Source organism: Miniopterus schreibersii (assembly GCF_964146895.1).
Source record: "Miniopterus schreibersii genome assembly, chromosome: 15".
NCBI lineage: Eukaryota > Metazoa > Chordata > Mammalia > Chiroptera > Miniopteridae > Miniopterus > Miniopterus schreibersii.
Window position 1 is genome coordinate 33,397,915 of NC_138115.1, and position 26,605 is coordinate 33,424,519.

Sequence of the window (26,605 nt, forward strand, 5' to 3'; positions counted from 1 at the left end):
CCTGCTGCTTCCTTGAGGGTGACCCTGGAGCTCCCCTCCCTCTGTGAGGGCCACCTCGACTTCTCACCAACCTGGCCTCCTCTTTTCTCTCCTCATGTCCCTTTCCCTGCCCACACTCTTCTTTCTCCCTGCCACCTTCTTGCCTTGGCAATGACTTAATCACCCTGTGCCTCAGTGTCCACAGCTGTAATACAGGGACAGCGAAAGTGCCTCCTTCACCGTGTTGTGGGATTAAGTGAGCAGCTCTGTTTGAGCTGCTTCGAGTAGCAACAGCACACAGTACCTGCTAGGTGGCCATGAGCATTAGCACACTGTGCTTTCACCTGGGCCTTAGGTGGCCAGGGCCCGAGGGCACAGCCTCCCCAGCCCAACACACCTGGCTACTCATTCTAAGGAGAGAAGCCCTGGACACCACGAACAGCAGCCCAACCCTGAGGACCACGCGAGTCGTTCCCTGTCCTGGGGAGCAGAGCCTTGAAAACAGAAGCTGGAGTCTTAACTGGATAATTCAGGCTGAAATATTGCCTTGATTATGGTGCAAAGTTCTCATGAGTTTCATGACCGTGTGGAAAATAATTTGGAGAACAAAGACCCAGGTAAGGGTAAGATGGGTGCTTTTCCAGGTGGCAAACAGCTTAATGGCGTGTTTCTAGCTCTGCCAGGTCTATTTGTAAGGGCACTTACTGTCTCCTTAGAAACAGGTTCCTTTTCTTATTATGAATACCTTGCTTTTTTTTTTCAATTTTGGGAAAAGAATATATGCATATTTCATCCCTGGCCAGCAGAAACCTCGGGCTTTTCAGGAGCAGAAACGCCCTACCCCACTAAGCATTATTCCCAAGTCACACTCTCCCTGCCATCAGAAACATACAGGGTGAAATCGGGTTTGAATTCTGAGCAGGTTTAAATTGATTTTGTTCTGAGAATTTTGCAGGCATCCCAAGACAGCTCCAGGGGAGCCCTTACCGTGGGCAGCCAGGAGTGGAGATGTCACAGGCTCAGTGCAGGATCACACAGCTGCACTTGCCAGGGGGAATTTCATGTTCTGTCTTCAAGGCAGGAAGACTGGATTTAATGCAGCTAAAGCCGAGGGCAGATATAATAGCATTTCAAACACCCGAGTCAAATCGGAAGAAAAATCTGTGTGGTTGGACTCCAGGTTGGAGAATGGGGTGAGGAGATGTGGAGCAGATGCAGCCTCGATTGCCAAAGCTACAATGGCTAGAGAAAAAATAAATGGCATTTCAGACTTTCAAGGTGACCTCTTATAGGGTTCAGTTTGCCCCTGACATGCTTGGGCAGTAAGGCCAAAGAGAAAAACTTCCCTTTTGACTCCCCAGTTCTCCTAAGGGGGAAAAAATTAACACTGGCTGTCTGCACATCTTTAAGACGTTAGCACAACCAACCATCAGTTTCCCAAGGAGAAATTTAAAACTATGCATGGCCACAGGGGCTCCAAGAGCAGATAAAAGGAGCCGATGCTACCACAGTCCACGATGGGAGACGGGGTGTCCCTGCAGAAGCAGGAACTAAAAGGTTCCTCTCCAGCTTCCCCAAATGCTGATGAATCACGGCTGTGAACATTTCCCCAAGCAGATGCCACTGATGTTTTATGGTGCATCTCAAAACAGATGGTGACATTCTCTAGCTTCAGGGAACTCTGCAAACACCCACGGGAGGCCTCCTTGTACAGAGGGAGGTTAAGGATCTTGATGCCAGAGAACCGAATTGGCTCTTCGTTAGTTATATTAATGAAACGGACACTCCAGCACAGTACGGTCCAATACACTAGCCACTAGCCACATACAGTCATGGAAATGGAAATGAATAAAAATTAAATTCTAAAATTCAATTCCTCAGTCCTCTTAGCCACATTTCAGCTGGCCATTAGCCATGTGTGGCTACCATATTGGATGGCATAAAAATAGGACATTCCCATCATCGCAAGACGAAGTTCTATTGGACAGCGCTGCTCGGATGTATTCATAATGAGCCAGTCACCTTTCTTATGTCATTCACCATTGCACAACCGGCAGTGACCCACTATACCACACAATACCTGCTGCAATTACACTCTCACATCAGCTTAGATATAGGTATTTACACAGTAAAAGGGATGGCATCCAAAGTTGAGACCTGTCTGTGCTGTACAGTGTTCTAAGGCTTTGGGTGACTTACAGAAGGGTCATACCAGAATTAAGACTGATGTCTCTTCTAAGCATGCTTGCTGCATTTCAAGGATTGCAAATAATGTAGAATCCAAACTCCATTCCTGACTTTGCTAGTTCTTAGAGAAAAAACTACTCAGCTACCAAGACTGTGCTGTTGATGCCCCCCACCATGTTTGGCTGGGACTAACAAATTCAGTGTAACATTTCACTTACCCAGGAATCCCGCTGACTGGCAGCCCTCAGGATCCACACATGCTAGCTTTGTTGGCCCCACTCCCCAGATTGTCTCCCAGCTTGGATGCACCCTAGTGACTCAACTTGCCTTCGTGTTAACCTGAGATCCCTTCTTTGCTTGACACATTTTCCCACTGTTGGCAGACTTTCTCTCTTGCCTTCGAAAAGCTGACAGCAATGTTGCCAGCCCGTGCAACAAACCCCAGAGATAACCCATTATTGGGGAGGAAGTATTGGGTGCTATGAGACCCAGGAACAATGCGTGTCCCCATGGAGCTTACAGGAACCAGGCTGTTCAGTTCACGTCTTGGCTGTTAATTCCAAAGTGTGGCTACTGCTACTTCAAACTGCAATAGTGTCTACAAACAATTCACACTTTCGAGAAGCATGATCCCAGGGGGTAATTAACAAAACCTGGGAACAATCTTTTTCAAAGCCTTGAAAAGCAACATATAAATCGAGACCACCACTACTGAAACAGAATCACTCCTCTTTCTCTGTAATTTTAGAAGATACCTGGCTGAGCCCTGGAGAGGTTGAGAGGGCATAGGTGGTGGGCTTTATGGAAAACTCCTCAAGATGTGTTCATTAGAAACCAAACGCAGCACGTTTATCAGCTGCAGAGCTTCCTGAATGGAACAGGCTCTGAAGAGGGGCTCAGATGACAAGGACGAGAAGCCGAAGGGCCCCCCAGGGGCTGTGACTCCATACCGTTGACCATGCCGAGGTAGAAGACTGCGTTCACCAGCACGCCTCCTTTCCTGAAGTGCTCGCTCATGTGCTCCAGCCAGTTGGCATCCAAACCGCTCACCGTCTGGCCGTTCGTGGAGACCCGGAGAGGGATGGTGACGGGGTAGTATTGCCGGCACTCCTGATGGCTCTTCGGTCTGTTGAAAAGGGCCAAGATCTCCATTTCTGTTGGGATTGGTAAAGGGGGTGGGGAGACAAGAGTTTATTTATTTATTTATTTTAAATATATCTTTATTGATTTCAGAGAGAGGAAAGGAGAGGGAGAGAGAGAGATAGAAACATCAATGATGAGAGAGTCATTGATCAAGTCTGCAACCGGGCATGTGCCCTGACCGGGAATCAAACCCTGATCGCCTGGATCCTAGGTTGACTCTCAACTGCTGAGCCACGCCCGGCTGGGCGAGACAAGAGTTTAAACAGCGATAAGAAGCTGCCTCATTGAGTCTAGTGGAATCTCTCAGGAGCCTGAAGAAATGATATCAAAGGTAGAAATCTCAGTGAGGGTGAGATGCTGCCAAATAATAAAACCTGACATGGACCTCAAAGGTTGGACTTCAAGTGGGGGACTTAAGTTTTGAATCTGGCATATAATGAATTGCTGTTATCTGGGATTCATTTGTACAGTTAGGTGTTTGAGAGGACAGCGTAGAGAGTCCTAGAAATTCATACAAAGGTGTTTTGAAAGAAGGAGCAGACATACTTGGGCAAGAACTGGTCTTAAAAAAAATAGTAAATGTACACAGGCACATAAAAGCAAAAATAATGCTGCAATTCCAGGAACCTTGTACACCCCTGAACTCGCTATTTATAAACTGCAGTGGTGTTTCCTGGGGCCGAACCCATAATACTTAATCAAGCACATCAAAAATACATCACTGATATGTAAAAATAAATATGTTCCTGTAAATGAGGGTTCCTGCCTGGAGTGGAAGGTCTGCTCAGCCAGAAGGGGCCTGGCAATGGGGGCGCTGAACTTTCTGTTCCTTCATTTATAGCTCAGTCCTTCAAAAAATCAATAGTCACTACCACCCGGCAACTGACCCCTGCCTGCTGCACGTGCTGCCGGCCATGAGTGAGCAGTATGGGCCTCTGGGAGCAAATACCTGGAATTTCCATCTAAGTCTGAAGGTCTATTTTTGTGTGATTCGTTTAGTCAAGCAATCAGGGTTCACCCAGCTTAAAAAGCTCTGCTTAAACAGGCTAGTCGGGGCTACGCTTTGGTTTCTAAAAATATCTGTTTCAATAAGAAAATCCCCGCCCTTCTTTCAAAGAAATATTTTAAAGGTCATAAACAATGGCTGACATTAGCAAAAAAGACAAATGTCACAATCATGCTCCCCGCAGGAGGTACCTGGCCTACACCCACACTCTGGGATGCTGGAGCCGGTATGTCAGTATTTCATAGCTTGTGCACTATCCAAATAAAGAGACTCACTTTCCTTTATTCAAATAAACACATTTTAAAAGGAAACTCTGCTTCCAGATCATAAGGGAAACAACTATCACTTGCTATAAACAGGAGGGAACGATGAGCCGCATTAACGCCAAATAAGTCCATCCGTGTAACATCTAAAATTATCTCACATAGGAATTGTATTCTGGACAAAGGAAGTCTTTTCACAGCCCCATCTGATCCAGCATCAGCAGAGGTCTCTGGGGAGCAATGCTGGGCCATGAACCTTTGTCATCAGCACGAGTTAAGCTCCGGGGGTCTGGGGGGGGGCATTTCCTGCTATCCACGGGCTAAAACCGATCAGGAAAGGAAGGTGCCCATCTTCACAAGTGGCCACCTGGATTTTAAACCACCACCTCTGGCCTCTTCATTATCCCCACCCCCTTTCTCAGTCCACTTGCCTGACTCAGGAAGCCATCTCCAGCCAGTAAATGCGTTCACACGAGAAATTAGGTCTTGGTGTACGGAGCTGGCAATTGCTAAATTATTTCGTGACTTTGAAACACACACTTGAGGGATGGAGTCATGCAGACTAAGGTTTGTAATGGAGGGGAACCAAGCAATGGATTGGAGCTGGGGGTGGGACAGGATGTGAACTAGATAATCAGGTATTTTCCAGCTCTAGGTGCCAGGGGTTCAAGTAAGAGCCATAACTACAAAGGCAAGAGGCTAAGCAATGTTTAAACGAATCCTTGATTTCATCTGGATTTCTTCAAAAGCAGACCCATTTGGGAAGTGATCCCAGGAAACAGAGTGAGGGGGTAGGGGTGGGAAATAGGGAAGAGATAAAAGCCAATGAAGGGTGTATTAATGAGAGGGTCACTCTGACCACTGGGGCTCAGTCCCCCTGAGATGCTGCAGAGAACACACCTCAGGCTGCCTTACCAAGGGATGGAGGCAAGGGAGCAGAGGCCTTTATCCGCAGGGACTGAGGGTCATCCTTGAGGCATTAATTCTGGCCCTGCTGGGTGTGTTCCCATTCCAGGGGACACCTGCGGGGAGAGGCTGAGAAAGCTGTTCTCAGGTGACTCCAAGGTAGACCACAGCACCAGTAACCACAGTGCGCTATAGTCAAGCACAAATGCGCACGAGTTAAAAAGAAAAAGAAAAAGAAACCACAGTCTTTACATGGGAAAAATGAGTGGGGAATCTCTAAGTGGCTGAAGTCCAAAAATATATGACAACACTTGATCACACAGGATTCCCCACACACAGCAAGACAAAAATACAACCTTCTCCAATGCAAAAGGGAACAGAAAAAGGGGAAGGCCAAGATGAGAAGTGAGAGCGCGGGGTGGCCTGAAGGGAACACAGGGGCAATCACACAAGGTGCGGAGCTGACAGGGCACCCGCCTTCCCGCCTGCACCCTCCCCAGAGTGGAGGACCGAAGCCAGAGACAGAAATACATTTGTCAGGAAGGACAGGAAACGCTGTTGGAATCAAGAGCCTCCAAAGCATTCGTAGTAATGAAATATTGGGAGAAACCTGATTTCAGATGCCTAACCCTTTAGTAAACTCCTCCGTCCCTCTGTCTCCTTGGCCACGATCCTCTCTACTCACATGGAAACCAGCCAAGAGAAACTGTCCCTGAATGACGTCCTTTGATGTTTTAATATTCTGATTCTCTGACACACATCCTCACATGAGTAGGCACCAGGGATTCCAGAAAGAAGCCCCAAGTTTGTTTAAATTTTCTCAGCTGCTCTGACGCAGTCATGACCCCAGCTGGGAGATTTTTCCAGACATTGGACAGAAAGTCCCAAAGGAGGGGGGAAGGCATTGTTTCTGAGAATGATCTGAGAATGGCTGAAGCCCAGGGCTGGCAGAGCACCAAAGCATCAAGACTGTCCTGTATTTCTATTTCTGTCTTGTCTTTCTCCCTGACACAGGGGCCTTGTCTTGTGCCATTCAGGTCATCTGTGACTAGATACATCCCTGTAAATGACAGGTGATGCACAGATGTTTGCTGATCGACCTAAACCAGACAACTGCAGGAAGCTGAGGGAGGAAGAGGGGGTGTGGGGCACCCTGGGTGCTGCCAGCCTGCCAGCCGGGTCTACTCTGGCCTTGCAGAGCTCCTTGGGAGCAGGCAGGAATGAGGCAGATGTCCAGTTCTGAGGCCTGGACCAGGCAGTGGCACCTTAGGCACGAGGTGGAAGTCTGCAGTCTGTCTGCAGGTCAGGTCCCAGAGAGTCTGTGACTTGCAGGCAGCAGGAGGTCAGCTGGTCCTTCCAGGTTGGAAGGGACAGAGGGCTCAGAGTCTGGCTTAAAACATGGGGCTCCAAGGGCTAGACTGGGAGGAGGAAGAGGTTGGTGAGTTAGCTGGAAGGGGAAGAAACTTGTGGGAGTCAGACTTGGCCTGGTAGCTGGACTGAGTGGGGGCTTAGGTCTGCTGAGGTCATGGGCAGAGAGAGCTAAGCAGAAAGGTTTGCGTTGGGAAGGCAGGGTTGAGGGTCCCATCGTGGGAAGAGAGGGTAGAGGGCCTTGGGCCCATCCAGATTCCTGAATCTGCGAGAAGGCTGCTTTAGGCTTCCATCAGGCTCAGGTACTAACAGCAGGCACCTCTGGGTTCAGCTGAGGCTTGTTTTCCAGGGCAAAGCATGGGCACCACTGCATGCACAGCATGCCATGGGAATCCACTGGTAAGGGTAACAACAGCCATAGGCATGCGCACTGTATTGACAAGAACCTTTCACCTTCACCATCTCATGTGGCTCTCCCACTCTCCATCGGTTCTGTGCCCAGAAGCCTCAAGTGGATCCCCCAGCTTACCTGTTCACAAGTTGGTAAGTGGCAAAGCCAAGAATCTTTCAAACCCCAAAGCCTGGGCTATTCCCAAATCTAACAAGAGGCTAATTTCATCAGTACACAGAAGGCAAGAGCTGATGACCACGGGTGGGAGTTCAATAGCTGTTTGTTAATGGACTGAGTCAAAGGCCAGAAAGATGGTGGCAGGTGGCAGGTTTGGGAGGGGGCAGAACCACGGGGTAGAACCATCCTGGGGGCATGGGGAGGGAAGGGGGCCATGCATCAGAAGAGCCGGACTCAGGAGGGTACCTCCTCTCTCTCTCCCCACAATGAGCTGCCTGCCAAGGAGGCCTATTGACTAAAATCCCCTCAGTCGAGAAGTACCATTGAGATCACTGGCTCAGTTCCTGGCTGGCACTTCTAAGCATTTTGAGTGGGTACAGGGCAAGAAGGGCAGTGCTTTGAAGACACTGTATTATTATTTCGGTGACAGTGAGAACAATTTCAATTTGCATGAACCTGTCTGGCCTCCTTGTTTCTGTGACTGAAGTTGCAGCAACAGAGACACTGAGGGAAGGACAAGATGGGGATGCTGAAGGCCAGGAGAGAAGTGACAGGCAGACATCCAGCGACACCTTCCTAACCTTTCCCTGCACTGGCCTTCTCACCTGGCCTGCTTACTACAAACAAAGAAACAAGCTCCCTATGGACAGAAATGCCTCACAAGGGGCCGGTCATGCTCTTCTGAGTGGAGCTTTATGGGGCGAGGGAGTGTGAGAAGGGAAAAGGGAAGCATCCTGGAGCAGCGAGACATGAGGCTGTCCCTGTGCCAGCTCAGGTGATCTCTGCACAGCGAGGCCATCAAACCAACAGGAAACTCCCCTGGACCAGGAAATAAAAGTCAATGAGCAGGAAGAAACCACATGATGGGCCTCTGAGGGACCTGAGTGGGCACACGGCATAACCTGTGGACCACAGCCATCGTCCCCTGGAGCCCGCGGGGATGGGGAGGGGGCCACCTGCCCTGTTTCTGATGGAGAATTCGCTGGCAAGCCCTATCTGAGCAGTCGCAGCCTAGACTGGCTCCCCTAGGCCTCCTATAAAGGAAATAAATTAACCGAGGAGAAAGAGGGGGAAGGAGGGAGACTCCCTCAGGACTTTTTTTAATTGTCTTGCTGTGATTGCCTATTTAAGCCCACCTGGCAGAAGGAGGCGTAAAAACACTTCACCCTCCTTAGGGGGCCCTGAGAGAAAGGCAAGCTGAAGGCTGAGCAAGCGGTGGAGAGGGGAAGCTTGTGGGGAGGGGTGCTTGGGGGGGGGGAGGTGGTACAAGGAAAAGACAAGAATTCCCAGGGGAAAGTTAGGAGAGAGGCTGCGGTGAGATGAGGGCCATGCCCAATGCGAACAGGGTACTGGGCACCTGGCCTTCAAGGAGGCTGAATGCTGAAGCTATGAGATAAAATTGAACTATATGAGGTCATGGAAGATGACTTGCCTTATCTGTGAAATGGGCTTAATAACAGCATCTTGTGCTATAAAGCTGACGTAAGATGCCATCAGGATGATACAGGAAGAACTTAGATCACTTAGAGGGTCACCACCATCATGACTGTTGTCTGCACACCCACCACAAGGCCCTGCATGGGCACTAGTAACCCCTGTGTGTTCATTCACTGATGAAAAACCCCAAAGGCTCGTCCAGCTGGCATGGCTCAGCCTTTGAGCATCGACCTATGATCCAGGAGATCTGGGCTCGATTCCCGGTCAGGGTACATGCCCTGGCTGTGGGCTCAATCCCCAGTAGGGAGCGTGCAGGAGGCAGCCGATCAGTGAGTCTCTCATCATTGATGTTTCTATCTGTCTCTCCCTCTCTTCCTTCCTCTCTCTGAAATCAATAAAGATATATTAAAAAATATAAAAATAAAAAAAAACCCCAAAGGCTCATTTATTCTACAAAAAGAGAAAAAAGATAACAGTGAGCTGCCTACATTTCAGAAACCTGTGGCTTCCTGAGTAGAGAGATAAGGGCCAGCCTTGTGTGTAGACAATAGACAGAAAGGTGCCCACGTACTGAGGTTAGGGAGGAGGTGCTATAACACCCTCCACAGCTAAAATTCCCATCCACTATTGGGCTGACCACCTCCATATACACACGAACCTGTATTCCCTGGCAGAAATTAGTTTTCTAGTAGAATATAGGGAACTGAAGAAACAAAACACAGGCCAGGACACACGGGTGTTCAGGGGTCTGTGTGTTCAGTGATGGGGGGTGTGTGTCTTTGGGTAAGGGAAGTGAACAGTCACAGGGCAGCAGGAGATACCTGGGAGAAAGGTGGGTCCTAGGACAAGTCTCCGCAATTAAGTCTCCCTGGGGTCACCCACAGAAGGCAGGAAGTCTGGAAAAAGCCTTGGGGAAAGGTGGATTCTGGAACAGGAAATATCTGGAAACTCCTGAGGGGAACCTCAGTATTAACTGCCTGCCTCCTTTCTCAAAGCCAGGGTTCCATGAAGAGCAACCTGTACCCCAATAACAGCAGCTCACACCTAGGGGTCAAGCAGCGCCAAGTGCTTCAAACGTACACCTCATTTAACCTTTCATCAAGAAACGATTGCTCTATCCCTATTTCACAGGGTAAGACACTGGCACAGAAGGGTGTCTTGGCGAAGACTGCCTAGTAGAAGCAGGCAGGCTAGCATGTAAACAGAATCCAGTTCCTAACCACTGTGCTACCCGCCTCTCCATGACTCCGGCCCCTTTCTCCTGGGGTGGGGAGTCTATGCCTGCCCTGAACCCTCACCCCTTCAAGCTCCTGGACTGTAGACAAGGGCTCCAAGGGGTCCATCTTCCTTCTCAGGATTCAGAGCACACACCCAGTTTTCTGGAATAAGGGTCTCAACATGTTCTCAGCTACTCTGGAGGGAGCAGAAGTCTTCCTTGAACAGTGAAAAACCACACATGAAGAGCTCTACTTCAGTACATATTTAAGAGGGACCTGGGCCTCAAATAAACAGAAATCTTAATATATCCCAAAACTGATGCAGCACCAATCTCTCCCTCTAAATCAACTTCGCAAAAAAGTCCCCAGAATGAGCCATTCCATAATTTTCTTTTCAGGAAAGACGATTTCACCTTCTTTTCTATTCTCAAAGCACGAAGTATTCATCATCATTTATTTAAGGCTAATTTCAAGAATTAGTAAATAAATAATAACATTAAGCAGGGAGATGATCCAGAAAGGAGAAAGAGAAAGGCCTCCTAAAGCCTGGGGGTCTCCTCCTGTCAGTCTTGTTGCTAATTAACCTTCCAAAGACTGGAAGAGGCCACACAGCTCATAAGTACCTGTCTCTCAGAAAATGGCTGGATGTTAGATTTCCTGGAAAAAGAAGAGAAAAGGAAATTATGGGGAAATGAAGAGAAATATCACTGTCTATAAACTGAGGGCCTCAGTAAATCTTGTTAGTCTATTAGAGAGGTGGCTAAGCCTGCCTGGGTTCACATGCCAGGCCTGCCAATTCCCAAATGGACAAAGATGTACTCTCTCAGCCTCAGTTTACTCGGCTGTAAAATGGGCAATGATACTAGAGCTCACCCATATCCTAGGGCCATAGGAAGAATTAAGAGATCAGTCATATAAAATGTTTACTGGCACAGGGCCTGGTACACAGGAAGTATTAGTAACTGTTGGCTCCTGTCACCCTTGTTGTGCTGTTATTTGAAATCCCCAACCTAAAGCGCATGCTCTAATGACTGTCCTTATGTTATTAAGAGGATTCACATATTGGTGGCCTGTCCTTGGCAGAGTGTTCTCTCGATGGTGCCGATCTGTCAACTAAACCCCCTGCAACCTGGTTGTTTCCAGCTTAGTGAGTTGAATCACCAGTTTCCTGCACAATTTGTTCTCAACTGGCTTTCTTGATTTCTTTCTTTAGGCAGATATTCAAACTAGGCGAACCAAAAGTGGAGCCTCCGCTCTGCACCGGTGCCGGCACGTTAGCACTTCCTGTGCTAGCGCGGGGTAATTCAAGGGCAGGCCAGAGCGCGGGGAGGAATAACTCGCGCTCTGGAATCCACTTCAAACGTGGCACATTGGAGCAACTGCAAGGCAATCTCATGTGGTTCTGCTCCCCCCGGAAATCACAACTTCAGTAAGTCAACAGTCAGGAGGCCCAGAAAAGCGCTTGATAAAGTCTCTCCTGTCTGATGGATGGCTGTCTCTACGCTCTCATGCCATTTCTTTTTCCTAAAATGCCATGGGGATTACTGAAAAGCTGTTAGCCTCTCTTCCTGTGGGTCAAAAGTCTCTGTGCTGACATACTTACTTCCCAAGGCTGGATCCCCATGCACTTCGTACAGGTCACCATCTGGTCCATCCGGAGCCTTGGAATATTCTGCACCGTCCCCCTCCTCCAAAGGCAAGCTGGGCTGCTCGGCGCTGGGGGTGTCCCCTCTTGGGCCCTGGTTTGGCTCTGGGCTTCCGTCCACCCGTCCTGGAGCAGGTGGGTTCTTCTTGTCCCCACCCCCGCCTGGCTCTGTTTTCACATCTCTGGTGTCCACAGGGGGACTGGTGCCTGCTGAGTTCACAGGGCAGTGGTACTGAGGTATGACACCCACGAATTTCAGGCCCTGACTCGCGTCCTCCTGGATCTGTGAGGCAAACAGAACGAAGGGAACCAAGTGAGTGGGATGCTCTACGAAAGGGGGGACACATGCAACACCCAAAATGCCTCACTGCAGGCCTCGAGGACATTTCAGGTTGAACATGAACTCTGTTAAGCTGGCAGAGGCTCTGTCAGCCTAGCAGTACCCGCACCCCACCCCTGCCCTGACGGGACAGATAGCATGGGCCTTGTTCTTTCTAACTATGGAAAAGCAAAGCATTTAGCATTGAAAGGGCTGGGATTACCTCTCTTTGAAACACTGCACTAGTCCCTTTTAGTTATTTTTTTTTTTTCCTAAGAGGCTAGAAAAGGTTCTAAAAGGATGAGCTGGAACAAAGAGTTTGAAAGAGGAAGTTCATTTGGTAAGAGTTTATTTTTTCATCATGTTTTTAATCTGATGAATCACCTACTTCCTGCCAATCAGGCTACTGTATAATCCAGTATGTCTACATAACCATACACTAACTATCTGATGACATTTTATGACCCAAAGAGCTTCCTCTTTTAAACAATTGTTTTGGCAGCAAAGGGCAGAGGTGGGGAAAGTCACCACTGTGCAAAAGCTAATGCACACGTTTGCCCAAGAGGGGACATCTGCTCCGTGGTGCTCAGGCCTGGGTGAAGCTGGAGGAGCCCAAAGACCATGCTTGGCCGGCAGGTGCAGCTCAGGCAGACTTGTAATTCTGCAGGCCATGGTACACACCATCCAGTCTAGGTAACGGGTGATTTCCTCCTCACTTCCTGAGCCCACAAAGTGGGGGACTATTGGCCACATGGAGTACTGTGGCATTTTAACTCTCCTCTCCTTAAAAAATTCCCCCAGGCAATTGAACGTAGTAGTTATAGTGTTGGGGGGGGGGGGGGAGTAATAGCCTAATAAAATCAAGTAAGAGCCAGCCAAAACTAGAAGATGAACTTCAGGGGACTTTTTGGGCAAGGATGCTCATATAAATTAGGAGGTAGAGACCTCAGAGCTGTTAAGTCTTAGTCACCAACCTCTAAGTGGATGACCTCAGAAAATCCTGAGGCCTCTGCAGTGATCATCTCCTGTCATTTGAGAATCAGTAAGAAATGCCAGCATGGAGCTACTCTCTCTAAGTGAGAAGGAAGCCCTGGCAGCCCTCCCTGAATGAACCACCCTAATGCTAAGCAGAAGGTCATTTTAGTTCAACGCTGCACATTCCAGAAAACAATATGGGGCAGTTGCCAATGTGTAGTCCAGTCTTTCTAGAAAGTCTAGCCTGTGCTGGACACAATAGCAATAGTAGTAACTACCACTTACTGCAGACCTACTATGTGCCAGGCACTGCATTAGGAACTTTATATAAATTGTTTTGTTTGAAGGATGAATAGGAGTTCACCAAATAGGTGAAAGAAAGGGAGAAGGGCAATGCAGATAGAGAGAAGGAAGGATCACTATGGGCAAAGGCTTGAGGGTGTACAACATCCTGATGTATTCAAGAAACTTCTCGAGATATTTCTGGAATATGACATGAGAAGCCAGGAACACCCTGAAATGAGGCTGAACTGGAAATCACAAGGGCCATATCATAGATGCCAACAAAGGCTCTCATCCCACCCTGCAGACCAGAATATCCTCAACTTTCCCACGAAGGTAACTCCAAGAGCAGAGGAGAGTAGGGGTATAAGGGCAAATGACAAGATTTCTTTGCTCACCTTCTACCTTAAACATTAATGAAAATGTGTCCTGCTCAGTATCAAAACTTTTAGAAATATGCCAAAGTTAAATGCCCCCTCCCAACCCAAGCCTTCCAGGGAATGTTAAGTCTCAGGAATATGAACCATCTTTCTGCATAAATCTTTGTCTGCAGCTCTGCTTACTTTCTTTGGGTGGATTCCTGTGAGTGGAATTAATGGGTCAAGGGATATTAATTTAACAAAGGCTTGATTCAGGCTGCCAAACTGTTTACCAGAAAGGGTGAGTAGTCCTTTTTAACCAGAAGAACTACATTTAGATTTTATAAAGTTCAATGTTTGGCTAGACCTTGGGGGTCTTGATACTTCTGGTTTTTCTGTTTTCTTTATTTTCCTACAGTCACTTGACTGTGTTTGTCAAACTGAGCCTGGTTTGTTTCCCATTCACTCATTTGTTCATTTGTTCATTCATAACCTTTACTGAGCAAGTAGCATGTGCATGGTAACGGTGGGGATTAGGTGGTATTTAACAGGCTTCCTCCTCGGCCACCAGCTCTCATCACTCTACATTCCCCATGGTGACCTCCTGTATCACCTGTGTGTAGCCACTAGGCATATGTTAATTATTCCCAAATTTGAATTTCACAGCCCTGATTTTTCTCTGGGGTTCAGACATATACAGCTGGTCATCACAGCTGATAGGGTCCCTAGTCTCTCAAACTGGCATATTCCTTAGCTCTCTCTTTCTTTTTGATCCCATGTATCCACTCACCACATCTTGCCAGATTTATCCCCCATGTTTCTGGAATCCCTTCCCCATTCTCCATACATCTAAGATCACTTTATTTTAGGTGCTCAACATCTGTTGTTCAACCCCACTGTTACTTCAAGCTACACAGGCCCTTCATGAGCATGGAGTCAAATAAACTGGAAGATCAAATCATGAATTTCCAGGTCACCTTGGTTATGAAATTCCAATTTCTCTAACAACTGTGACTACTTAAAACAACAACCGTTAATACTGCAAAACTCTTCTACTAAGAACTTTAACATGCATTATCTTAGGCCTCAAAATAGTACCTTACAGAACAGGAAACTGGTCAAACATCACAGGGCTAATCACAGGTAATGCCCGGGTATGACTCTGAGTATCCTAAATCCAGCCTGAGGCTCCTTCAACAAATACCACTCTTTCCACTTTATGTACTCCAACCTGTGCCAAGATGCCCAGCTGGACACTAGTTGAAACTGAAAATACCTTCACCCACCTACTTCTTGTTTCTGCTGCATTTAGTAAACACCCGACTCACAAAACTTAAGGGAGTAATAATTGCTGGTTTAGGCACCAACTATTAAATAAGACTATTTTTGATGGATCCAAGACTTCATTCAATTGTTCTATGAGTAAAAACAAATTTGATGGTAACTATACCTCCCCAACCTAAGATCAGGAATCTCATGATATGAAAAAAAAAAAAAAAGTCTTCTTTAAAAAATTTTTATTTCTATAAAAAGGCTCAATGCATTGAAAACAATATCACCTTTGGATATATATTTAAATAATTGTTTTTTATTAAAAATAACAACAGAATATTCAGATAGTCCCAGAAAATCTAGAATATACTGTCTGTTAATCTACTTTCAAAATGAATATCATGCTGCTAATGCTAAGAGCAAATACATATGAGTCTAGTACATGCACTTGTGTTTTAGAGTACAGATATCAGTCAGGGTGAAACTAGTTAAGGAGAAATGGGACATGGGCTGGGTTTAGTAAAAATAAAGCTATATGTAACAGGAAAAGGAGCAGAAAAGGCTCCTGCTGACAGGTCAATGGGAACTGGAATATCCACAGGTCATATTAGATGGTGTAGGTGAAGGATCAGAGACAGGGTAATATCATTTTGTCTGAATGCAATGAAGAGGGTGTCATGGTTAATTTTATGTGTCAACTTGGCTAAATTATAGTGACTAGTTGTTTGGTCAACACTAGTCTAGATGTTGCTGTAAGGATATTTTTTAGCTGTGATTAACATCTACTCTCCGCAGATTACTTCCCATAATGTGGGTGGGCCTCACCCAATCAATTGAAGGCATTAAGAGCAAAGACTGAGGTTTTCCAAAGACAAAGGAATTATGCCTCCAGACAACAGCACAGAAAAGCTTCCTGAGTTTTCAACCTTCAGACTCAAGATTGCACCATCATTTTTACCTGAATCTCTAGCCTGCAAGATGGCCCTACAGATTTTGGACTTGCCAGCTCACACAATTGCATGAGCCAATTCTTTAAAATACTTCAATTTTAATCTCAATATCTCTTGACAGATATAGATAGATAGATAGATAGATAGATAGATAGATAGATAGATAGATAGGTAGATAGATGATAGAGGATAGATAGATGATAGATAGATAGATAGATAGATAGATAGATAGATAGATAGATAGATAGATAGACAGATAGAGATAGATAGATAGATAGATAGATAGATAGATAGATAGATAGATAGATGATAGATAGATGATAGATAGATAGATAGATAGATAGATAGATAGATAGATAGATAGATAGATAGATGATAGATAGATGATAGATAGATGCAGTCATCCCTCAGTATCTGTGGGGACTTGATTTCAGGACCCTTGTGGATAACAAAATCTACAGATGCTCAAGTCCTTTATATAAAGTAACATAACATTTGTATATAACTTATGCATACCCTCCCGTATATTTTAAATCATCTTTTGATTACTTATAATACCTAGTACAATGTAAGTGCTATGTAAATAGTTGTTAACTGTATTGTTTAGAGAATAATGACCCCAAACAGTCTGCACATGTTCAGTACAGATGCGACCATCCTAGGCTTAAGTACATAGTACACTTCCGCATCAACATAACATTTTTTTTCTGAATATTTTCGATCCAGGGTTGGTTAAACCTGCAGATGTGGAACCTGCAGATATGGAAGGCCGACTGTAATCCTATTAGTTCTGTTTCTCTGGGGAGCTCTGACTATACAGGAGGAAAGCAGGTAAAGGGAGTGAGGGCAATGAGATAGCACAGGGCAGGCTGATGGAGGTCTCTAAATCTAAACCTGATTTGATGTGAAATGAAGCGATAGCTAAGAGCTCCTATAAGGCAGTAGAGAGCATGTGCGCCAAACAGAAACAAGACCACTAGGACTTAATCTGGTATTGATTCAAGGTCCCAGGGGAGAGGCTGAAGTGCAGCAAGAAGGCTGACAATCGTCACTGTTGCCCAGGTGAAGGAAATTTCCCCACCACGTTTCGAGGTGAGGGAAGTTAAACCTTTAATTGGTAGATTTCATACCTATAAGGTATAGGCCGCTTCTAATTTTATGATAAGCTTAATGGAATCCCTATAACTACTGAGCTAATTAATGCTGGGGATCAGAAACTTACTGACTTTTAAAAATAACAGCTGTGCTGTCCATTATAGTAGTCATTAGCAAAGTATGGCTGTTTAAATTCAAATAATATGAAAAACAAACTCCTCAGTCACACTCGCCACATTTTAGGTACTCAGTAGCCACTTGTGGTTAGTAATTATAGTACTGGACAGTACAGACAGAGAACACTTACATCATCACAGAAAGTTCTATTGAATAGTGTTGGTATAAAGTATAATAAAACATAAAACACTGAATAAATGAAAGAGTTTTAAACTGCGATTTCAAAGGCATATAATACAGGGTCAAGACCAAGATTCGCATGCACACACATCCCAAATATACCCTAGACCAGACCACTGCCCACTCTGACCCAACCTCATAACTCTTGGGCCACCGTTCTGTGACTGCCGACATTTAAAAGTGTTTGAGGATCCATGACATACACAGAAAACCTACAAACAGAAGCATGTACTGTACTGTATGTCAAGAACAGGCACAAAAAATGCTGTTCTGGGTTGCACAGTTACACGACTCTTTACGGTGAATATTTTATCATACGCACACAACCCTTCCCATCTTTTGTCACCTAAACTCTTGTACAGCTTTCTGATAAAGGAAGGTTCAAAAATAACATGGGTTTTAGCTCAAGTCTGAAGCTGCCTTTAGTTTTGACATGTTAACACTTAGCTTCAGGAATTAAAAGCTTTACTAAGCACTGCTGGGGGTTTAGCTCCACTATGGAGCCACAAGGAAAGAGCATGTAGACCATCTGGTGTTGTGGTTTTCTCTTTAATGATGAAGAAGTCTTAGAATTAGCCCTAGACAAGGAGTCTGAGACCTAAAGCTTTGGATTCAGCTCTGCAACTCACTAGCTAGGTTACTAGTCAACAATTGACCCAAGCCTCGGTTTCCTCATCTATAAAATGGGGATAATAACATCCATTAATTCATTCCATAACTACTTACTCAATACCTACTAAGGGAAAATAACAGTGAGCCAAACAGGCACTATTCCCTGCCCTCTTAGATTTAATATGTGCTGGTCTATCTCAAGGGGTAACTGAGAAACTCTGAAGAGTTAATGCGGTCCATCCTTTTCAAACTGTCTATGCTCAGTTTGAGGGACCACAGCTTGGCAGGGCCGGTGTTTTGGGGAAGAAGTATTCCTTTATTCTTCTCTGCTATTAGGGGTGATGTGGAGTTCAGAAAATGCTGAAAGAACTGAGAAAATTGTAAACTCCCTTAAAAAAAATGAGGAGTAGCAGCCCATTGTTCTGGTGGGAGGAGAGAGTAAACCTATCCTTTGGGTTTACAACAGAACTCAGGGCAGGCATTTATGACAAAAGATGTCTTATTTGCCCTCATAATTTGTGTTAACTGACTCAGTTCTTTCACTTAGATTGTGCCTATAATTTCACAATTCAGTGAAAATTCAGTGTATAGGAGTAACAAATAAGTAGGAATGCCCAAAGATCTTCAACTAGCCCTTAGTGCTCCCTGAAAACCAACTCACCAGAATACTCCAACCCGTGTCAAAAGTCTAAATAAAAAATGCAAACAAGGCGAACAAGGAAGGAAAGAACTATCTATGAGGAACAACCCAATGATACCTGAAAGAACAGCCAAGTTGCCAGCAGGGTAAGGCCAGAGCCGGACTTCAGGAAGACCTGGAACCAGCATCTCCGGCAATGCCAAAAAATTTCTCCAAGTTCTATCCCTGCTTTTCTTTATTTGTTAGCATCATTCTTCTTACCTAAAAACAATTTTCTCCATGTGGCAGAAAATATATGGCCATTTCCAACTTCTGAGTATTTTTGCTTATAGCTTAGCTACTGAAGATAGAATGGCCTAAACTTCTTGGTTACCCACTGCAAAAGATTCCAGGGAAGGCCTCTGATTGGCCCAACTTAGGTCAGGTGTCCACGTGTGGGCCAATCAGCTCTGACCAAGGACAGGGTGGCTCCACGGAAATCACACAGATGCACTGTGGGAACAAAGCAGCTCTCCAAAGAAGAGGAATTTCAGTACAAAACAAATATTTAAACATTTATCATGTAGATACATTATGTCATGCAAAATAAAATCTGAAATTTTTTCAGTACCCGCATGTACTCAAATGAAGAAAAGAATATAAGCCAAGTGTTATATAAGGCAACTGATATTTAAGCCAAATAAAGCCAAGCAAATAAATCCATATCACAACAGTGTTGATATACAGGGATGAGCAAAACTAGGTTTACAGTTGATTGTATGGAAAATAATACAATAATTAATAAATAATAAGATAACAATAAACTTTGTGTTTTGCCTACTCACAACTATAAACTCACTTTTGCCGACCTCTAAATTTTGGTTAAAGTGGTCCTGCCTCAGTGCTCTAGGTTATTTTGTCTGCAGCGACACAGCAGTCTACCACTTCACACAGGGTATCTTTCCATATCCCCATGAGGTCTGTTCAAAAAAATTTCCCTCCAAGATTACTGAAACATAACTGAAGAGTTTTTTAAGACAATTTCTGGAGAACTGATGTCCAACCCCAACCATTCCTCTACACAGAGTAGTTTGCCACAATAGATATATATACCCAGATCAGGAGGGACACGATGGAAGAGTCAACACACTGGCACAAGTATCACCTCTGGCATATTTTTGCGAACCCTGAAAATCCCTAATTTCTCTCAATAGATGCCCATCAGAAGAATTTAGCATGTACGTGGTTGCCTGTCCTCATATCAAGACCCTGAAGCAAAAGCAAAGATCTCAGCCCAAGAAAGCTGCCATCATCCAGGTAGGAGCACTAAAGGAAAAAACTTTACAGGAGACTCTGCCATTGCCCACAAGTCTGCAAGAACCCCAGGCTTGCACTAATGCCAGTGCACACCCACAAAGGAAATGGATAAATCAAATATCAAAGCATTATGTTAGCAAAGCATTTAAAGAGACTTGGGTCAGTCTCGTGGGAAAGTCACAGCATGTGCACTTAACCTCCCAGTTTGTTGTTTTGTGGCTGCCTAGATATCCATGGTGGGTAAAATAACCTTACCCACAGGTGAAATCTCTGCATACAAAAATGGTGTGAGGGAAGGACTCCCATAAGGCTAGCAAAGAGGAAGCGGTCAGAAAGTGTCAGAAGTTAAGCAAGGAAGGGCAAATTTCAATGCGCCTGCACCAAAAATCCACAATCATAATAACTTGAATTTACTGAGAGTTTACCATGTGACAAACACTGTTTTAAGGGTTTTACATGGGTTAGCTCAGTTAATCCTTATAATAACAGTATAAGTAGGTGGTTGTTTTTTAAAGCTCACTGAAGGATATATTTTTATTGATTTTTAGAGAGAGAGGAAGGGAGAGAGAGAGAGAAAGAAACATTGATGAGTTGCCTCCTGTACGTACCCAAACTGGGGATCAAACCCGCAACCTAGGTATGTGCCCTGACCAGAAATTGAACCAGCAACCTTTTTGGTGTTCAGGATGACACTCTAACTGGCTGAACCATCCAGCCAGGGCTAGGTATTCTTTTTTATCCCTATTTTACAGATTAGAAAACTGAGGCACAGGGAGGTTGCAAAGCTTGCCCGAGTTCACACAGCTAGCAGTAAATGGGAGGTAGGAGTCAAACCAAGCAGCCTGGTTCCAGAGGCCATATTCTTCCCTATTGCACTGTTCAGCATTATATTCACTATAGTATATCCTATACTCTATCCTATTCTGTGAAATACCTGGACTTGATCTTGAAGAGTGTTGAATCTTTAGAGTATGGACTTTTTAGTCTATAGGCAATGAGATGCCATCATGGTTTCTGAGCAGCAGTGACATGATCAGGCCTATCCCAAGGGAAATTAATCTGTCCACAGGATGTGGTATGAAACGAGGTGAGAGATGGTGATGGTAATAGACGTGAACAGACCAGAGGCAAAGAGAGTGTTGGAGGCCTGGGAATCACTGCAGAGCTCGTGGGAGAGGTCAGAAAGAGCCTCCCTTGCCATGGGAAAGGATGTGAGACAGAGACGGAGACTAAAAGTAGAGAGAGCAAGCAGTCTGTTGACTATAAGGCGATAAACCACAGGACTCCGATGTATTCAACTATTGGTAGGTAACCGATCGTCCAAACAAGGGCACTTCTGAAAGCAAAAGGTGAAACTGTTAATAATTATGCTGTGAAGACAGGCCTGAGCTAGAACTGTCCAAGCAAACAGAGACATCGGGTCCCCCAGCTGAAGATGACCAGCAGTGAAAGCTGCTTTAAAAAATAAGCAGATAACTGCTCTTTGTCATCCTTCCCTGCCCAGTGACCCACTTCTTCCATCCCTCTCCTGCTATTACCTCCTGGGCTTTCTCTGCCTGGCCCCTCCCACAAATGTCAAACCCATCCCGTCCACTCAGAGTCACAAGGAAGGCTCAAGGTGTTCCATCAGTGGACACTCTGCTGACCTTCCACCACCCCTAGGCAGCTACCTTGTCCCCCCCATGGGGGGCCGTGCCCCACACCTTGTTCACGCCCCTCCAGCTTCACAGCCTTCGTTTCCTTTACCATTCAGTTTTGTTCCCATCCGGGGGCCTGAGCCCTTGCAGCAAGCTCTGTTTGGGATGCTATTGCACGAAATGTCCCCCTGACTGGTTTCTCCGTGTTACCAGGGTGCCTTCTTCCCATTTAAGGCCTTCCCTGAAATCCCAGTCTAAAAATGGTCACCTGGTCATGCTTCAGTATCTCTGTTTGGTTTTCACCATATCACTTATTTGCACATTTCCCCCCACTAACTTACTGTCTGTCTTTCCCAGTTGGATGAGATCCCCCTGAGGCTAGGAGCATTGTCTATTTTCTCCCCTACTATGTCCTCAGCATCTGACACAGGTCCTGGTACCTAGTAAGTGCTCAATAAATGTTTAATAAAAGAATGAAGAGGTAGGAGATTAAATTTGCAGAATCTGAGGTTACTTCTAAGTGGAAACTTCTATGAGCCTATAACTATAACGAGTCTAAATATCCATCTGGGGCCAATAATGTTTTGCAAATACAATCCGTTTTAAAAATCTGCACATCATTTTCTACTTGTATCATTTTAACAGAGAAGAAAACTGAGGCCCAGAGAAATTAAGGAGTTGCAGGTCCAGGCGTACATCTCAAGAAAGCAACACTGTAAAAATAAAATTATTTTCAGCCCCTGGGTTTTCAGTCCATCTCGTAACAAACCAGGTCAATCTTCCCCTCAGGAAAAAGGAAACATGCAGCAACAAACAATTTGTTAATATCAGTATTTCTAATCAAGGTAAAAAATACCTCATAACTGGGCATTCCCCTGGGCCTTCTTTCATAAAGGCACTACCTAAAATAAGACAGTGCATTTCCAAAAAAAGAGAAAAGAAAAGAAAGAAAAAGAAGAGCAAAGAAAGGAAGAAAGGAAGAAAAAAACCCCAGGTAGAATCCAGAATCCTGGAGCTGCTGAGGTTAACAACCCCAATTTTATACTTTGGTAATACCAGTGACCCCGGAATTACAAGCTTGGAGCAAAGAACCTCAAGGGTTTATTAAGACGCCTGTGAACGTTCTGGAAAACCAGTTTTAGAGTCTTCATGGAACTCAAATCTCAGCACCACAGTTAAATGACTGAGGCAAAAGAACATAAGTTTGAAGAACTTTAACCAGGAACAGATGTTTCCCTTCACACCACGCCGCTTTAGCATCCAGTATTCGTGACATTTTTTTCCCACCATCCCCTGATTTACATAGGCTTCCAAAACAATAATGAAAGGCACTTTAACAAAATGTTGAGATGGTGCGGTTGGACCAGTGCTAGCCGAGTTTTAACCCTTGGTTTAAAAAAAACCTTTTCTATTCCCATGACTGCAGACCAACAAAAATATAACACGGTCCTAATGGCATTTGAAACCCCCATGGTAAACAGAGCAGTTCGCCTAAGTACTTGGGGATGGTTTTCATTACAATGTGCAAAGAAATGAATGTTTTATTGTTCTTTTGTAAATACCCTGGAGAACCCTGGGATGGTTTTTCTGGAAGATGAAAATGATTGGAGAGAGTTTCAGATCTCATGAAGATACGTGATCTCTTTGAGTAACAAATAGGGTGTTTCTTTTTGTTGGTGGGGGTCTTTGCATTTACAACTGTTGAGAATTACACTCAAAGATTACTTTCAATGCCCAGTAACCCTTACATTCAATATTCAACTTATTATTTCCACTTCTTGCCTTAGTTTTTTGTGTGTGTGTGTGTGTGTATTCTGCATTAGTCCTGCATGTTTCAAAGTCCTCTCCTAGTCAAATGAACTGTAAATGAACATAGCATGTTCTGAATTCATGTATGAGACAGACTGTATTTTCCAAAAATGGTCATAACAATATTTTTCACCCAACATGGTCTGCTAGAACCTTGCCACCATGTCACCCAGAGGTGGAGTCTGTGTCCCTCTATTTGAACCAGTATGGACCCCCCCCGATGAGTTAAGTAAAAGGATGCTATGCGACTTTTGAGGCCTGGTCATAAAAATTCCATAAACTTCCACCTTGTTCTCTTGGGATGCTTGCTCTTAGAAGCCAGCCATCATGTCCTGAGGGAGCCCAAGCAGTCTGTGGAGAGGCCTATAGGCAGCCACATGAATGCACCACCTTGAAAGTTGACCCTCCAGCCACTGACAAGCCAACCCAGTTGATACCATGTGGAGCAGAGATCAGCCAAGTCCTGCCAAAGTCCTGCCCAAGTTACAAATCTGTGAGCAAAATAAATGACCGTTGTTGCCGTAAACCACTATGTTTTGGGGTGGTTTGTTACAAAGCAATAGTGATCCTCTTAAAATAGAGTAATCCTCACTTATTTGTACCTATGGGAAGATACCAGACAGCAGTAACTTATTCAAGTAACATCCACAGCCCTTTATAAAGAATGCAGTTAGCAGCACTCTCAAATGCGCAAAAATGTAAACAAGGATAACACAAGTACTTCCAAGGAGTGGGCCTTCAGGGACATGCTTTAATAAAGAGGTAAGAGCTATTTGTAATTAGCCTCTGGTTTGTGATGACGCATCCAAACTTGGCTAGAACAAGGAGGTACCCTGAGGTGAGCCCTTCCCCTGCAGCATGCCCTACATTATTAACTGGTTCAGCAAACCTGTAGGCAAACAAAGGCACAGTTCTCGTTTGTGACAAGTTACAAACGTGCAGCACATGAATTGATGATGTTTTACTATTCAAAAGCCACACAGAATGATGCCCACATTCCCTGGCACCATCGGAGCCAGAAAGAGTCACGGGGACTCACTCTTGTACTTGAGGCTTAGGAAAAAAACCATCTGTGTTATTCTTAAGATGCCATAAAGAGAATCTTCCATTGTCCTCTGGGGAGTGTCTCAGAAGATAGAGTAGCAACTGCATCTCTCATTCAAAATGGGAAGTCACTGAAATAAAGTTTCTACACCAACTGAATACTGAAGAGTTCCATGAAAAACTAACTTTATTTCCACCAGGCAGGTACAGATTTATACATGTTCTTTAAAAGTTTTTCCACCTTTCAGGTATTTTTCTTCTGACTTTTACTCCCTGTTCGTTCCATATCCCAACCTTTTTCTCTCTGAAGGAGCTTTCTTTATAAAAGCTTTTTGGACTGCCTTCTGTTCAATAACACCCCATCATCCCACCAATAGTATCCCTATCACTGCTGCCAATAACATCCCTACTTAAAGAAGATGTGGTATATCTATACAATGGAACATTATTCAACCATTAAAAAAAGGGAAATCTTGCCATTTGTAAACAACATGAATGGACCTGGAGGGCATTGTGCTAAGTGAACTAAGTCAGACAGAGAAATAACTTATATGTGGACTCTAAACAAGTCAAACTCACAGAAAAAGAGAACAGGATGGTGGTTACTAGGGACTGGGGATTAGGGGAAATGGGGAGATGTTGGTCAAAGGGTACAAACTTCCAGTTATAAGATGGATATAGTCTGGGGACATAATATACACCATGGTGACCATAGTTAACAATACTGCATGATTATATAACTGAAATTTGCTAAGAGAGTAGATAATATTCTCCCCCCTCCACAAAGGTAACTATGGATATGTTAACTAATGTGATAGCTGTTTCACAATATATAGGTTTATCAAATAATCATGTTGTATACCTTAAACTAACACAATATTGTCAATTATATTTCAATAAATCTGGAAAAAAATCCCTACTCCCCCCACCAATATAACATCTCTGTCACCCCACCAATAATATCCCTACCGCCACAAACAACAGCATCCCACTACCCTCCTTGCCAGATACCTTTCAATACCTAGGCATGCTGCTATAGTGCTAACAGAATGAAGGTATAGATTGGGAAGTAATTAGTTACATGGGAAACTTTGGTTACATCTATTTTCTCATATTGCTTAGGCTAGATTTAGAATAATCAGTTATTGGAACACTTGGGCCATTTGTCTCAACATACATATCTTGGATTACTTGTATAGATTTCAGCACCACACACATAATGGTAATCTATCTTATTTTTCAGTCTTTTAAACACTTAAGAAGTCAGAAGCGATCCAACAAATTAATCATCTTAAGTTTAGATTTTGCTCACAACAGATTTTTTCCACTGGCGTATCAGAAGTCAACGTTTACTTTTAACCTTAAAAAAAACTTGTGAAAAATAAGAGCCCTTATCTTGAACCCAATTACAATGATTACTTTAGGGGAAAGACAAAAATAGTTATCAATCAACAAACACTGATTTACCGAATAAAGAGCACAGGAAATGCTAAGATGTGGCCAGAAAAATTCATAAGATGAAGGCATATGGCACTAAAATTCAGCATGCCACAATCATAAAATAAATTAATAAAGTAAGCCTCTGGATAATGAAGGAGAAATAAGTGAAAAGCTGGAGTCAATCATAGAAGCACAGAATATTGGAGATAATGTGCAAAAAGCCTCATTTTACAGGGAAGAAAACCAAGAATTCCAGAAGGCGATGTGCCCCAACGAAATGATTACCCAAGCTGTTAATTAAGTAGCAGGTTTCCTTTACTGGAATCAGGAGAAAATTCTGGAATTGGGCTTTTAAAGTTCCAGATTGTTCCTTGAGGAGACAAGTCAGTTTCAGTAATTGAGTACTTTGTGTCCAAGAGCCCCCCTCCTTCCCTCCCCCAAGCCATCTTCTGCACTGCTGCTGATCCTAATGGGATCCAGCTCTGGGGGTGGGAATTCTCCCAAAGACGGCAAAGGGAGAAACCCTACCCGGGTTGTAATCCTGACACACTGGCTCTCAGAACCCTCAGAAAGGACTGCACATAACCTCAAGCAGTAAAAGTGAAACCTTCCAGTTTGGGGGGAAGATACAGCAGGCAGCCTAACTGCCCGCCAGGGTAAATTCCACTTTTCAGATGAGACACCCCGCCCCACCTCTACATGTCGCCAGGTTAAGCCAAATTCCCACACTCCTTATCTGTGCTGGATGCCAGACAGATCCGGCCCGGCAGACAGGAGGTGTCACCGAGCGGGGACGTGC

At 44.7% G+C, this 26,605-nt stretch overlaps 1 protein-coding gene across 2 annotated transcripts in view; it reads right to left on the reverse strand.

Moving 5' to 3' along the window:
* Positions 1–26,605, reverse strand: part of RFTN1 (raftlin, lipid raft linker 1) — a 167,893-nt gene that overhangs the window by 38,483 nt on the left and 102,805 nt on the right. For both annotated transcript variants that reach the window (XM_081160205.1, XM_081160206.1), the window contains exons 5-6: positions 11,678–12,002; positions 3,117–3,320 (exon numbers count right to left, since the gene is read on the reverse strand). In XM_081160205.1, the coding sequence (XP_081016331.1) occupies positions 3,117–3,320; positions 11,678–12,002 (529 nt within the window). The remainder of the gene's footprint in view (positions 1–3,116; positions 3,321–11,677; positions 12,003–26,605) is intronic.